The sequence below is a fragment of the Ctenocephalides felis genome, unplaced genomic scaffold (genome assembly GCF_003426905.1).
Source record: "Ctenocephalides felis isolate EL2017-DRISC unplaced genomic scaffold, ASM342690v1 CF-g0.4_SCAFFOLD_00845, whole genome shotgun sequence".
Classification (NCBI taxonomy): domain Eukaryota; kingdom Metazoa; phylum Arthropoda; class Insecta; order Siphonaptera; family Pulicidae; genus Ctenocephalides; species Ctenocephalides felis.
This window is the reverse complement of record NW_020536999.1, coordinates 37487406-37502647: the sequence shown is the minus strand read 5'-3', so window position 1 is coordinate 37502647 and position 15242 is coordinate 37487406. Positions and strand designations below refer to the sequence as shown.

At 27.9% G+C, this 15242-nt stretch overlaps 1 protein-coding gene across 1 annotated transcript; it reads right to left on the bottom strand.

Annotated features, from left to right (window-relative positions):
- Positions 1 to 929: 929 nt before the first annotated feature.
- Positions 930 to 10998, bottom strand: LOC113383052. Its single transcript, XM_026621306.1, has 7 exons — positions 10973 to 10998; positions 6791 to 6903; positions 5177 to 5335; positions 4534 to 4674; positions 4117 to 4200; positions 3584 to 3869; positions 930 to 1055 (listed from the first exon to the last, which is right to left on the bottom strand). The coding sequence occupies exons 1-6, from the start codon at positions 10996 to 10998 to the stop codon at positions 3631 to 3633; spliced, it is 762 nt and encodes a 253-aa protein (XP_026477091.1). The 3' UTR covers positions 930 to 1055; positions 3584 to 3630.
- Between the last annotated feature and the right edge of the window lie 4244 nt (positions 10999 to 15242).

Sequence of the window (15242 nt, the reverse complement as noted above, 5' to 3'; positions counted from 1 at the left end):
GGTAATTCAGTTTTTGAGATAACAGAGCGTCTGATTTGAATGATTCAAAATACACTTTACTTGTATTGAAGGAATAAAGAATTGCTTAGATTTTTGGGAAGGTAGGTCAAAAGGTATCGGAGGTAAAAAGGTAAATGTAAAAAAATGACAATTGATAGATTAAAATGACCATTAGACATATGCACATCAAATTATCAGATATTTCATAGAGATTTTAAACATGAGTAGGTACTAATTTTGTTACAATTTTTTGGGTTTCGTACCAAGTTTTTTTATGGATATTTGCTGTACCATTGACTTAAGTAAAAATAATTCCACTACTATTATCCATTAATTCATGATCAATCATTTTCTAAAATATGTGCGATGTTACTTCTCCCATGTTTGGGCCCTAGTTGTAACGTCAACCAAGGCAAGTAGTAACGACAAAAAAAATGAGAATAATGCCTTTGATAATTCCGACTTGTATAAAATTGTCTTGTTTTTGAGTAATTCTTATCATAAATCAACGTAACTTTGACTAATATCTGAAATATGTACTGTATCTGTAATAAAAACTTCAACAATTATTACCATAATACAAATTAAAGATATATAGTCCCTCAAGTAACAAAATTAAATGTGCTCATAACTTACTAACTATATATTCTATTCTCACTTGAATCTGAAATAATTTTTGTATGTCACAACTATCCCCAAAGGTTTGTTCCAACTAGCCCCAAAGGTTTGTTTCAACTAGCCCCAGGTTACAAAAATCAAGATACATTTTAGCAATCACAAAAATTGTTACAAATCATCAAATATTGATAAATTTAAAACGTGATATGGTATATACAAGATAATCGATAATAATAATGCTAAATTGCAAAAAATACTTTTAAAAAAGATCAGTTTTATATTACCTGTCAAAAATGATGGACTTGCACAGTTCTGTTCATTTATCCAAAGACCGTTTACATATCCAATGGAGACAAAAATTATTTCAATATCGATTAAGATCCTTTTGAAAATCTCTCGTTACTAGTTATCTATGTCAGAGATAGCCCCTAGATCTCCTATAATAAGAAATTTTGACTTTTATAAAAAAAGTATATGTATATTTATAGCATATGAATTATTAACGAAACAAACAACATAAATCCTAATTAATTAATAAACGTTTAGAAAACTTGTCACAGTTAAGCTACACCATGTAATAAAGTAATTCCTATTATTTTTTTGCATATCTGTTGCTTCCTTCGAATAGAAATATGCAAATTGAATAATTGGCATTGATTAATTTAGTGATATGCATTGTTTTGAATGTGTTTTAAGTAGGAACGAATACAAAACTGTATCCTATCAGACTGCGCCGCCGTCGTAGAACGTTCTATAGTGCAGTTTAATCTCCCATTCATATGTTAATTTGGTCTATTGGCGGTACCAACTTTATTAGCCCTGGATAACACGCACGTACTTCCAATGGCAACGAAATAATCGTATTGTTAAGTATAATAGAAAAACAATACAGGGCTTCATTGTTTGGGTGTTATCAGTTAGAATACAGTTTAATTATTTGAAACTATATTTGGGATATACTAACGCAACGCATATGTAAAGAAAGGTATAGTAACAGTTACAAGAATTGGATTTAAAATCATTAAATTCTTGTGTAAGTTTTTACACTTGAAGTAAGAACTTATAGAATTAGCAAAACTGATAATCTTTCTGATCAAGTAGTTTGGTTTTTCTAATTACGGTATTTCAATAACAGATTTTGGAAAAATGTGTTCCTTATGAATATTTTAGTCCCTCAAATTGTTATTTATTGTTAGTACTTCATTTAAAATTCACTATTTTTGTTACATATTTAAATCATCTTCTTAAAATTAGCTTCTTAAATGTCATTCAGATGACGAACATTTTTCAATCAACACAAAAAAGAGGATACCACTGGGTAAATTCAACTTTGGTTTTAGCATTACATATTGTCAATCATATTTATTGAATGTTACTGTATTATAGAAATCGATTGTTTTGAAATCTATTCTAGATGTCATTATTCAAAAACAAAACTAGTTGGTATTGATATTCTGCCTTGAGGCAAGTTACATGAACTTCCCGATATGTGTAAATGAGTGATTAAAAGTATTCCGAGTGGATTTATTACACATATATGAAAACGAACGAACAATGTTAATTCGGAGTATTTTCTAAAAGCAAATTTTCACAAAATAATTTTTATAATTGAACCAGTTTCCGTAGGACTTTAATGGTTTTGTATGTTCATTAAACAAAAAACGAACGAACACGTTAAACAAAGTATATCGTCTAATTTATATTTTAACAAAGGTCAGAAAAACTACTCATTTTCTCACTTTGATAAATTTTTAAAATTAAACTACTTGTCGTAAGGCTGTAATACTTCAGTAAGTTCTAAAAGACCATGATATATGTCGCCAAAAAAGTTCCATGAAAATCGGCTTGAATTTTTTTTCAACAGTTAATTACAAGAAAACGGCTCGGTAGATTTTCGCCTAAAACTAATCAGTATTATTCTCAATTAATATCTTTCAAACAGTTTTTGATTTTTTAAAATCGATTCGGTAGTATTAGCTTAAATGTGAATGAAAAGTTTAACACTTTTTTTCAAATTTCAAAGAAACGGCTCGGCAGATCGTCTCACAAAACTGGCAAATGATAGTCCTCATTGAGATAGATCAAATGGCGTTTAATTTTCTAAAATCGGAAAGTTAATAATTTAATATAAATATATTATGTTTGTTCTCCAAGTCATAATCATGATATAATACAATTATTCGTATATATTCTAGTCTAGTCTGTGTGAATATTTTTTTATAAATGTGATGCAGTTTCTGAAATTGTAGTTCTAAATAAAAATCAAACCAGGTTTTCTAAACACATATTTTTTTAAAAATTGTAACTAAATTTATCGCGCAAAACAAATTAATTCAATTTTTCATTCACTGTTGTATGACTTGCAATGTTGATATTGTAGGTTTGCAGATTATATATTAATTAAAAAGACCAACAAACGTTGTCCTTAAATTGATAGGAACAACCGCTTTCATCCATTTGCTCAGCATAATATTATTTCAACTAATGTAATCATTTGAAAAAAGCTCCTGGTTTGGCTAATGGTGCATTAACGCGCTTATACAAGAATATTAAAAAAATTATAAAAAACCGTTTTAAATAAAGCTTGAATGGTATCGTCTTGCTAACATGTTTTATACGAGTATATGGAACTCATATATAAATAATAAATTGACTTTGCAAAACAAAATTACCATAAAAAATAATTTTAAATATTTAAGGGGACGAATGAAGTGCAGTATCTCAAAATTATTAGTAAAAAAGTTGGAACTTTGTTAAATATTAAGAAAAATATTGATCGGTAGCTAAATTTACGCAAATATACAAAAAAATCTATTAAATATTTATACTACATAAATAAATAAAAGTGATAAGTTAAAACCTCAAAATTTTCGCAGAACTTTTATATAAAGTATCTATAGTATAAACAATCTTATATATTTAATTGACCACATTTTTTATAAAATAAATAACAAGAAATACCTACTATACAATATTATTAGCAGTTATACAACACATACAACGGTGTTAAAATCACGCATGTTCGGGACATTTTCTTCTTTCTAATTCTTCTATAATATTAAATATCCATGTTAGTTCTTTTTCTAGAAATTGAATATCTTTGGTTAGATTAATGGCAGTTCGAGTTGGCAATAATTCTGTTATTAAAATCTGCAGCCTTATTTGAATTTCTGATAAAAGAGCGTAACTTTCCAATCCTCTCGTTCTAGACATCTTTTCTATCATCATATTGTGTTGTTTGTACTCTAATTCTAGAATAGAAATTATGAAAATTATAATTTAAAAATAAAAATTTAATTTAATAAATTTAGCATAATTATATCCTATGTACAATGATAATTCAAACTATTAATCTGCACAAAACTGTTTATTGAAACTAACTAATTTTCGAGCTACTGAAGTCGAAATTATTAGTAAGTTAGTGCAACTTAGTATTCAATATATATTGATTGTAAATATCCTTAATTAAATTAATATATTTTAATTGGTGCAATTTACCTCTCTTTTTTGATAGAGTTAACCAAACTGGTTTATCAACAATGTTCCAAGGTTGAGTTAGCCATTTGCTAATTCTTGATATCACTATAACATTTCACGAACAAAATATTAGCATAACTAAAATCAATATTAAATTATTTTAATTTAAAATTAAATAATCTAGCGTCTAGAAAACAAAATATCTTAAGAGTTTTCATATGAAAGCACAAAATTGATAAAGTTGTAAGTTTTTAGTAGGCAGTTAGGCACATAATTGACGTGGAAGCAACTATACTTAAGCTCTTTCAATTTGAATTTATCTCAGAAATATGCGTTGTTATTGACATTTATATTGCATCTTAAATATGATGAAAATTCATATTATTTCTTTAATGACCTATATTTCTCACATTCTATATAAAATATGAAATAACTCACGATCAGAAACCATCAAAGAATATAACTTTTGATTAGATGAGTCACAGAATGGCTTTTTCAGGCAGAAGCTTCTGCAAAGTTTTTGAAAAGATTTATAACCGTGGTCACTTCTCCCTTGTAGATGAAAATAAAGATGTTGTACTGAAAATAACAGCACTCCTATAATCATTGGAACAAAATATAAATTACAAGAAGTATTATCATTTATTATTATCAAACAAACTATTTGAAATAGAATATGTATATATGAAAAAGTTTGAAAAACTTGAAGCATCCATAGTAAATATAGTATATAAAGGCATTGTAATTATGTAATTGATAAATTTTATATAATTAAAAATAAATCAAGGAGAACTTGATAAATGTATTTTATTCTGATTTATATTCATTTGATCCACTATTTTCTATATTAATTCATCGTTCCTTAAAACTATTTTTAAGTAAATATTAAAAAAAATTCATAACATTTTTGTGAATCGTGTTTTTACTGAATCACTAAACAATATGGTAACTAAAGGAGTTGTCCCAGAATTAGAAATATGACTTTTAATAAATTAAAAAGATGATTTCTCAAAGGTCACATATCTGACTTGATAATAAAACTATATAATTAGTAAAGTATAGTATAATATAATTTACTCACATTGCCGATAATTTTGTGGTATTTTGTGGCGACTTAATTCATTTAAAGTTTCTCGAATTTCCTGAACTAATCTGGCTGGATGTTCGGATACTGAATCGTCCATCGATTGTGCAAATTCAAATCTATCATCACCCGAATCTGTATCTGATGACCTAGTACCTTAAAAACAATAATTATGGAAATGAATAAATATTATTTGCATTTGTATATTATAAAGATGCAATATACATAAATTACTAATGGAATAGAATGGATTTTGTTTTTGATAAGGAAGCGATTGCAAGTTGGTAAATTTTTCTACTTAAAATAAAAACTGATCGTGGTCGTTTCATGCTGAAAAATATTTCATATATGATATACTACACAGTGTAGAGTGTATGTCAAGTATGAAATATTTTTTATCATGAAAGATATATGTAGAGTCTAAATATGTGATTTTTAACTTCCCATAGGGTAAGTTATAGTAATCGCAAAAAAGCGAAAATGAAAATTTTTATATATCTATACGTTTCAAAGGTTTCTGAATATTTTGGCATGTGTGTGATTTCGCGAACACCGATCAACCAAATAATTAAAAAAACATTCGATTCGTATTGATGAGAAGACGTGCTGATTAGTTTTTGGCGAAGGTAGGTCCAGCCGTTCCGAAGATACGGGGCAAAATGTGCCAAAAACGGTAACTCATTTTTTAAGAGAACAGAGCGTCCGATTTTAATCATTCAAGAAACATTTAACTTACATTGGCAATATGAACTACTGATTAAATTATTGGAAAGGCAGGTCCAGTGGTTATGGACTCTCAATGAAAATAAGTTAAAAAAAATGTCATTTGGCGGTAAAAAATGTTTATTGGCATATGTACATCAAATTATCAGATATTTTATAGAGATTTTGAACACGTGTACACATTTTGTTTGTATAAATTTTTTTGGGTTCCGTACCAAGATTTTTGATTACGGTACGGAAAGTTCCGATCAATTTGATTTAAGGCACGATGCCATGCACCTCACTAGTTTATTTTTATTTTTATTAACATTTTAATAGCCACTGTTATCGTTTAGAATTTTATTATTGAATATTTAGAAATTGTATTCAAATATAAATTGGATATTTAAAAATTATATTCAGGTATAAGTGGTAGTGATAAATAATTTGCCAACATTTTTATAGTCACTTATAAAAATCATTATCAAAATGTTAATACATACAAGATTAACATAATTAAAAAATATAATCGCAATATTTTACCCATTGCATACATATTGTCTTGTAGAAATATTTCTTTTAAAGAAATTGTGTAAATATACCAATTTTAATGCTTTCATTAGATAGTAAACCATTAGTTATTGTCAATTTAATTTTTAGAATTAGAATAAGCAATTTTTCAAATAAACAAAGGCTATGTCCATGGATAAACAAGTTGAAGAACAAAGGCTATGACCAGTGCCAAAACGAATGATTTAAAATCATTTTTTCTATATAGTTTTACGCTCGATTATTATATTATTAGATATTCAGACAATTAGATTATTAGATAGATATATATATATATATATGTATATATATATATATATATATATATCTTTTGATAGTTACTAATTTTTTTCTACTTACCATTAGGACTAAATTCAGTGGTATTACTTGGACTTATAGATGGTGAAGTTGAATGTGATGTTCTACACAAATCCGTCGAATTTTCAGCCTGACGAAAAGCTTTGGCAATGAAACTAAAAAAACTACAGATTATCAGCCAAATTATTACAAAAAATGATATCAAAACGAAGAATGACATAATTTTAATTAAATTACTACATTTCAAAATTTATATTTCTATCAAGCGTATTTTGTTTTTCTAGTGTGAGCAGTTTATATATTTGGTAAATACTTCAATTATTTTAATTTGTCAAAGCTTAGGATGCATAAGAATTATTGTTTTATTACATAATGCTAACGAATTAAACCTAAAAATTTTCTATATTTAACCAAAAGTCCAGAATATTGGTATGGTCGATCAGTCAATCAAAATGTTAAATAAATCGAGCTCTCTCGAAGAGGTAAATTATCGCCTTTCCTTTTCAAGTCCACGATTAAAAGCAAAACAAACGAAAGAACAAAACAAAGTCCTTATCTGAAAATTAATAACGCGCAGACACGGTAAAAATGCTGGTAATGGCATATTCCTGAGCACAAATCTAATATTTTTTAAAAAAGGTTTAGCTTATTATTCGAGTAGGAGCTAGAAAATAATGTTCTGAAAAGTTATAAAAATAATATGACAAATATTTATTTACAATTTTTTATATGCTTGTTCTTTCTCGTACAATTTATTAATTCTAAGTGGAATGATATATTATTGATCGATTCATTTTTTTTTTTCAATTATAATATACATTTTGTGGCGGAAATAGCTCACTCAGTAGAGTTCTTGACCAGCAATACCAGAATCAAAATATAAAATATTAAACTAGCTGTAAGTGGAATTCTGTCTTAAGGCAATTAGGGCATCGTGCCTTAAGGCAAATTGCTGGAACTTCCCGTACCAAAAATTATTTTTTTTTTTAAAAACGATTAACATTTTTGAAAAAAATTTACTTCGAAAAAATGAGATTTTTGACAAACTATAAATTGGTCAAAAAATTCCTTTTTTTTTAATTTTCTTTTTTTAAAAAAAAAAATTTTAATTTTTTTTTTGAAAAAAAAATGTTTTCTTTATTTTGACATATTTTGGAAGATCTGAACTTGTTTTTCAAAGCAATCGCACTGCTTTAACTGCATAGAAACAAAATATAAAGCGCGTATGCGCGGCGTCGCTGTCTAACGGGTAAACATTGATACGGAACCCATAGGAAAATAAACAAAATTTATACTTATTGTTAAAATCTCTATAAAATATCTAAAAATTTGATGTGCATATGTCTAATGATCATTTTTGACCGCCAAATGGCATTTTTTTTTTACTTTTTTCGTTAGATCTCCGAAACCGCTAGACCTGCCTTTATGAAAATTTGATCAATTCTTTATCTTGTCAATACAAGTAAAATGTTTTTTGAATTATTAAAATCGGACGCTCCGTTCTCTTAAAAACTGAGTTACCGTTTCCGGTACTTTTTGCCCCGTATTTCCGAAACGGCTAGACCTGCCTTCGCCAAAAACTAATCAGCACGTCTCCTTATCAATACGAATCGAATGTTTTTTGAATTATTCAAATCGGTTGATCCGTGTTCCCGAAATCGTCGACGAAAATTTGTATCCGCACATACATACACACACGCACACACACACACACACCCACACACACACACACACACACACACACATACATCCATTTTTTCTAAGGTATGCCAAAATGTTCAGAAACCTCTGAAACGTAAAGATATATAAAAATTTTCATTTTCGATTTTTTTGCGATTACTATAACTTACCCTACGGGAAGTTAACTAGGTTAAGAATTGTTAATTTGTAGAATACAAAAAAAATCGTATTAAAAGTAAGAAGAAGAAAAGAAGTTTAGTTCAGAAGATGAGAAAACATATTGAGAAACAAGAAGAAGAATGAAAATCAGTAGAAAGAAAATTGAATGGGAGATTAGGATATAAGAAGAGATAGTATATATATGATAAATGTATAAGATATATATATATATTAAGAATTGTATAGAATATGATTAAAAATAATATAAGAATAATGAAGATGGCTAAAAATGCTGTGAAGCGGAGGCCAATAAAATTAAAAAAAAAAAAAACATTTTGTATGTAATTCAAGCAGAAGTAACTGGTCATACAAAATATCTATACTGTATAGTGTATATTTAATTAATTAGCATTTTTATCAGAACTCTAATTTATTTTTTTCGATTGTTTTAAATATTTCTTTCTCTTCTTTTAAAATGTATTTTTTTCTTGGGCATCTTGATCTTTCTCATAATACTTATTTTTTGTAAGATTTTCATATGAAATGACTTGAAAGTTTTAAGGTAATTATAAGGTATATATTAATTGTAGTTTTACCTTAAGATGGTAGTTTTTTCTTTAGCATTTTCAAAAAAAGTGGCATAGGACAACGAAAAATCACATCTTTTTAAGATCAACACAACTTGAGAGAGCTAGATTTATTTAACTTTTTTTTTTATTTTTTTAAACAAAATATTAAACACAAAATGGTTTGTGGTAATATTAAACACAAAATGTGGACACAAAATGGTTTGCGGTAATATTAAACACAAAATGTGGACACGGAATGAACTTGTAGCTTATGGTCAAAATTATAAATTTTGCTTGAAAATAATCATAAAAAAATATGTTTCGAAGTGCTACATCTTAAACATTTACACATCAGTAGTAGATAAAATGTAATAATAAAAATATATCGAATATAGATAGGCCAATCATTTGGTCTTTAAAAGCGACTATGTTAAAGCATCACAACAACTCATAACACGGTTAACTTTTGATTGATGTTGAGGTATATATAAATTTAATAAACATTTGACCGCAAAAATGAATAATTTTTCCCTTGAGCATTGTCTACGAAATTTAAAATAAAACGGTCTGACTTAAATAAACACTTCATCCTTCTAGAAGCCACTACATAAGCACCATTAAATAGCACATCATAATAGGAATATTATGCGGCGAATCGGGCCGCCTTATATCATACTTAAAAAGAAGCGTTCTAAAAGATAATACTCGAAATAAAATTACATTATCAATTCAAAAAAGCTTGGAGCGAATGAAACGAGATTAAGCTCTCACGTACCTACCTACCATCGAGGATAAGAACGTCTCTCAAAGTTTAACGAACACCAAAAATGTATTTGAATTGCGTTTTTAAGATTTTACATTTATTTACTTAAGAGTTATTTCTATTTATTATTTTTCTTAATAGCTTTGTTTATATTTTAATTCGTCTATTGCAAGAATTTTATTTCAATAATAATAAAGCAATATTGAAACTACAAAAACTAGTGAAGCGCATGGCATCGTGTCTTAAGGCAAATTGCTGGAACTTTCCGTACCGTAATTCGACATTCGTGGAATGGAAATAATCAATAATTGTTTTAAATAATTTCAAATAAATATTTATAACATACTGTGAACTTAAAAGTGCTTTTTAAATTGGGCGACGGCGTATTTTATGAACAACTTATAAATACGTTTACAAGAGTCCATTTTTTTTAATTTGATTTTTTGAAGAAGATGGAATTTTTGGAATGAAAAAAAAAGTTTCTTCTAAATATTTTGAGAATTTGGAAATTTTTGAAAATATTCGATTCAAAAATTCGATGAACACCGTCTATTCAAGCAAAATGCTTTTTGAATTAATCTAATCGGATGATCCATTCTTTCAAAAACTGCAGAACCGTTTTTACATCCTTTGCGCTCCATACCTCTGAAGCGGCAAAATTGCCTTTTGCAAAAACGCGTCTCGATCGAGAACGAACCTAATGATTTTTCAATTTTATAAATCGATTATTCCATACTGTCGAAAATGTCGAGGACATTTGTTTGAACCATATAAATAAACTTCAAAATTAAAAATCTTGGTAAGGCACCCAAAAAAAAAATTACACACCATGTGTACACAATATGAAAATCTCTATAAAATATCTGATAATTTGATGTACATATGTACAATAAACATTTTTGACCGCCAATTGACACTTTTTTAATTTATTTTTATTGAGAGTCTGGACCTGCCATCCTAAACATTTTACCAGTTATTGATTTCGTCAATACAAGTAAAATGATTTTTGAATTATTAAAATCGGACGTTCCGTTCTCTTAAAAACTGAGTTACCATTTTTGGCTCGGGTGGTCAATCATCTTGTTATAAATATGATTATTAGTTTAACAATTTTTTAGAATTTATATTCTATACTGTTGGATGAATTCCAAATAAATATTATATATAAATATATATATATATATATATATATATATAAATATATTTGTATTTAAATATGTATTTTTTTGTTTTCTTTCAATTTTTCCTGTTTGTGAAAAAATCGTAAACTCGATAATCTTCGGGTGTCTGATTTTCTTAAAATTATCGTCGAGTTGAAAGATAGATTCATTAGCAGTTGATCAAAGGCGCAAAGAATCTTTCAACGGATTATCAAACAACTTTTCCAAACAAGTTACCATCCGACTTAATATTATTAATTAATAGTTCCGCTTTCTCGTCTCGTCTCATGTAATTATAAAATTTGTTATTTCACAATATTTGCATAACGTTGTTTTCACAAGGACGCAATTATGGAAGTATTTCGAGTATTTTTTTATTTCACTTATAAATTGTGAATAATTAATATTGAATAATATCGTTGAATAAAGCTTTGTTAATTTATATGATGATTAGATTTATATGTTAGATTATGATTAGTTTTTTATGAAGGTATATAAAGTTTAGAAAGGATTCATTAAATATTAGGGCGTATATAGAAGGACTCTGAATAATTTATAGATATTCTGTTCTTAAATCCGTTATTATTTCCAAGTTAGGGCATTCAAATGTAAGAAAATCTTTGAAAGATTTTAGAAAATCTTTGAAAGATTTCAGAAAATCTTTTGAAGATTCACGAATGACAGATTAAATTTTTTTGATACAAGAATTACAAAATAATGTAAGTGTAAAACAGAAAGGGACAATCAGAAACTAATATGGCCCATTTGAAAATTGGAATTTATCGATAGCAACTTGCCTGTAGGCCACACCGTGCGGAATTCGAAGTTGCGATATATGGGAAAAAACTAAGAATTTTGAGACCTTTCTAACGATGTGTAATACTTTATATGTTTTCTTTATAGAAATATCTAAACCGTAAGATCACTAGATCACTAGGACCGCCAGAAGGACCACCCGTTATTTAGATTAATGAACTGACAAGACAATTTTACTTTAAATTTTAAAATAAGATTTTTTTATTGTTAGGTATAATATTCCAGACCACCAATCGATCATTAATATAAGGTAATTTTACTTTGAAATTATGCATGAGAAGAATGCAAATAATAATTTTAGATTCGAAAGTATTTTTTTAATTCTCAAAGAAATTCCGATTTGCAATTTTTATATTTTCCTAACGTTTCAATTTATTCTGAACCATTTGATACCAAAATGGAAAAAAAATATAATGTATATGTTGAAATTTACCAAAAATTTAAATTTTGTCGACATTTTTTTCCAATTTAAAAAAAAGGAAAGCTGCTTGATGAAATTTAATAAACACTTTACACGTTGATTAGTTTTGCGCGACAATCTGCCAAGCCATTTTTTATAGTTTGCAGATAAATGGAATGAAATTGTCTACATTTCGTCAAAAATTTAAATAATTATGCAAATCCAAAATATCATTTATTTATGAAAACTACAATGATTATTATGAATAAGCTATACCCAATCATATGAAAATTTATGATTAGAAAGCGTCTATTTATCACACGAATCTTAAAGGAGGGAGGATTGGGGATTAAAAAAAATTACAAAATATCGCATGCAGAAAATCTTGTAAGATATCACGCATATTTATTTTTTATCCGAATTTCAAAAAAATCTTAAATTTTTCAAAAAATTACTGAAAAATTTACGATTTTTAAGAACTAAAAATACACGTGATGTTTGGTAGGGTAGAGGGTGATTTCAAAAATTATTAGGTACCCAGCCTCGCAAGCTTAATTTGTTCTGTAATCCTAATATATATATTGTACATGATATTCTACCATAAGGTTATTTTACATTTCCAAATTATTCCAATTTCAATGAATGAACATAATTAAAATAACTAGTTGGTATTGGTATTTTGCCTTGAGGCAAGTTACATGAACTTCCCGATATGTGTAAATAATCGGATTAATCAATAAAAAATAAACTAGAGTGATTAAAAGTATTTCGAGTGAATTTATTACACATAATTCAAATATTTTCTAAAAAAAAAATTCGAAAATCAACATCTTTTATAATTGAACCAGTTTTCGGAGGATCTTAATGGTTTAGTATTAAGGTATTAGTCATTAAGATCAAGTACTCTATCGTTACACCAAGTAAATCGTCTAATTTTAATTTTAACAAACGTCAAAAAACCTACTCATTTTCTCAAACTGATGAATTTTTAAATTTAAACTACTTGTAAGGCCGTAATATTTTAGTAAGTTCTATAAGACCATGATTCCATAAAAATCGGCTTAATTTTTTTTTCAACAGTTAATTACAAGAAAACGGCTCGGTAAATTTTTACCTAAAACTAATCAGTATCATTCCCAATTAATATGATTCGAACAGTTTTTGCAACTCACAAAGAAACGGCTTGGCCGATCGTCTAACAAACAATAGTCCTCATCGAGATACATCGAATGCATTTTAAATTTTTGTAATCAGTCCAGCCGTTTTTGAAAAAACGTCGATTTACGACAAAAAATCTGTTCGCACACACACACATACATACACATACACACCCTTTTTCCAAATTTGGTCTCATTTGATACAGAACGGATTGAAACGTCGAGAAAACATAAAATTAGCGATTTGGAGTTTTTGATGAAAACAAACTTCTTCTTCGGCAAGTTCGTAAAATCTATATGTAAAGAAAAAAAAAACTGTTAGCATTTTTTCGATAAAAATTACATATTCGTGTTCTTTTTATAAAATATAATAAAATAATCAACGACGCATAAGGAAGGAGAAAAAAATGCAAGACAATACATAGTCATTGACAATACTTCGTTGTTACATAGTTATATTCAAAATATTTTTTGCCTCTATGGGTCGGTTAGGCACTAGTTGACAAGGGGTAAGCCGCTTTTTTATCGGCTTGTATCTCGAAATATTCGTATGACGAGTCGTTGTAAAGCGGGGTGCCACTGTAAATATGATAAAATATAAATTCCATTGAACAAATATCTTTTAATCACACTGTAGGTACTATCAGAGACTAAATATAGTTTCCGCATACAATTATTTAAAGTGCATCATTTTAATAAAGTAGAAACCGTAACGCAATCTAGTTCGTCGGCCTCGATATAAGTTGAGACACACCATCGTATGTGCCGCGGAGCGTTAACGCGAATCCTTGAAACGTCGGAACCCATATGCAGCAGTTTAAGGAGAGCAACGTGCTCGGCAGGATTAATTAAAATATATTAACCAGGCATGTATTACCAGAGACTCGTTTCAGTAAATACCAGAAGTCTCATCACTTTGTTTTTATGTCGGCGAATCGACACGGGGAATGATTTTCATGACACATACTTAATTTGAGATAATGCTAGTAAACACGATTAAATCAGAAAATATCTATGCTAATCTAATTTAATTTACGTAGAATTACTGGCGATTTCAAAATAAAACTTTTTCAAAGTAAAATGTATTTGAAAAATTCAATTGCTCATAATAACACATGCCAATGTTCTGCTATAATTTTTAATAAAATAATAACGCATTGTAATATTTTATTTGATTAATGTTATCTCTCTTTTTGCATGTTTAATTCATACTATCAGTGGGGTGCATGGCATCGTGCCTTAAGGCGAATTGCAGGAACTTCCGGTACCGTAATAAAAATCTTGGTACGGAACCCAAAAAAAATTACAAAAAATGCGTACACATTATTAAATTTATATAAAATATCTGATAATTTGATGTACATATGTCCAATAAACATTTTTGACCATCAAATGACATTTTAATTCCCGTAGGGTAAGTTATAGTAATCGCAAAAAAATCGAAAATGAAAATTTTTATATATCTTTACGTTTTAAAAGTTTCTGAACATTTTGGCATACCTTAGAAAAAATGGATGTATGTGTGTGTGTATGGTGTCTGTTTTCACACACAAATTTTTCTTCAGGAATCAGTTACCAAATAAAACGTGATAAATAGTGGTGTGTGGCACCGTGCCCTAAGGCAAATTGCTGGTACTTCCCTACTGTAATGAATATTCGAGGAATAGTAAATGTTTTCAAATATTGTGACATATATGTTAACAGAAAAATAAATAAACAAGACTTATCAATTGAATTTAAAATATAAAAAAGAAACAAACTGAAGGACATTGCCTAATTTTTATAAGAAT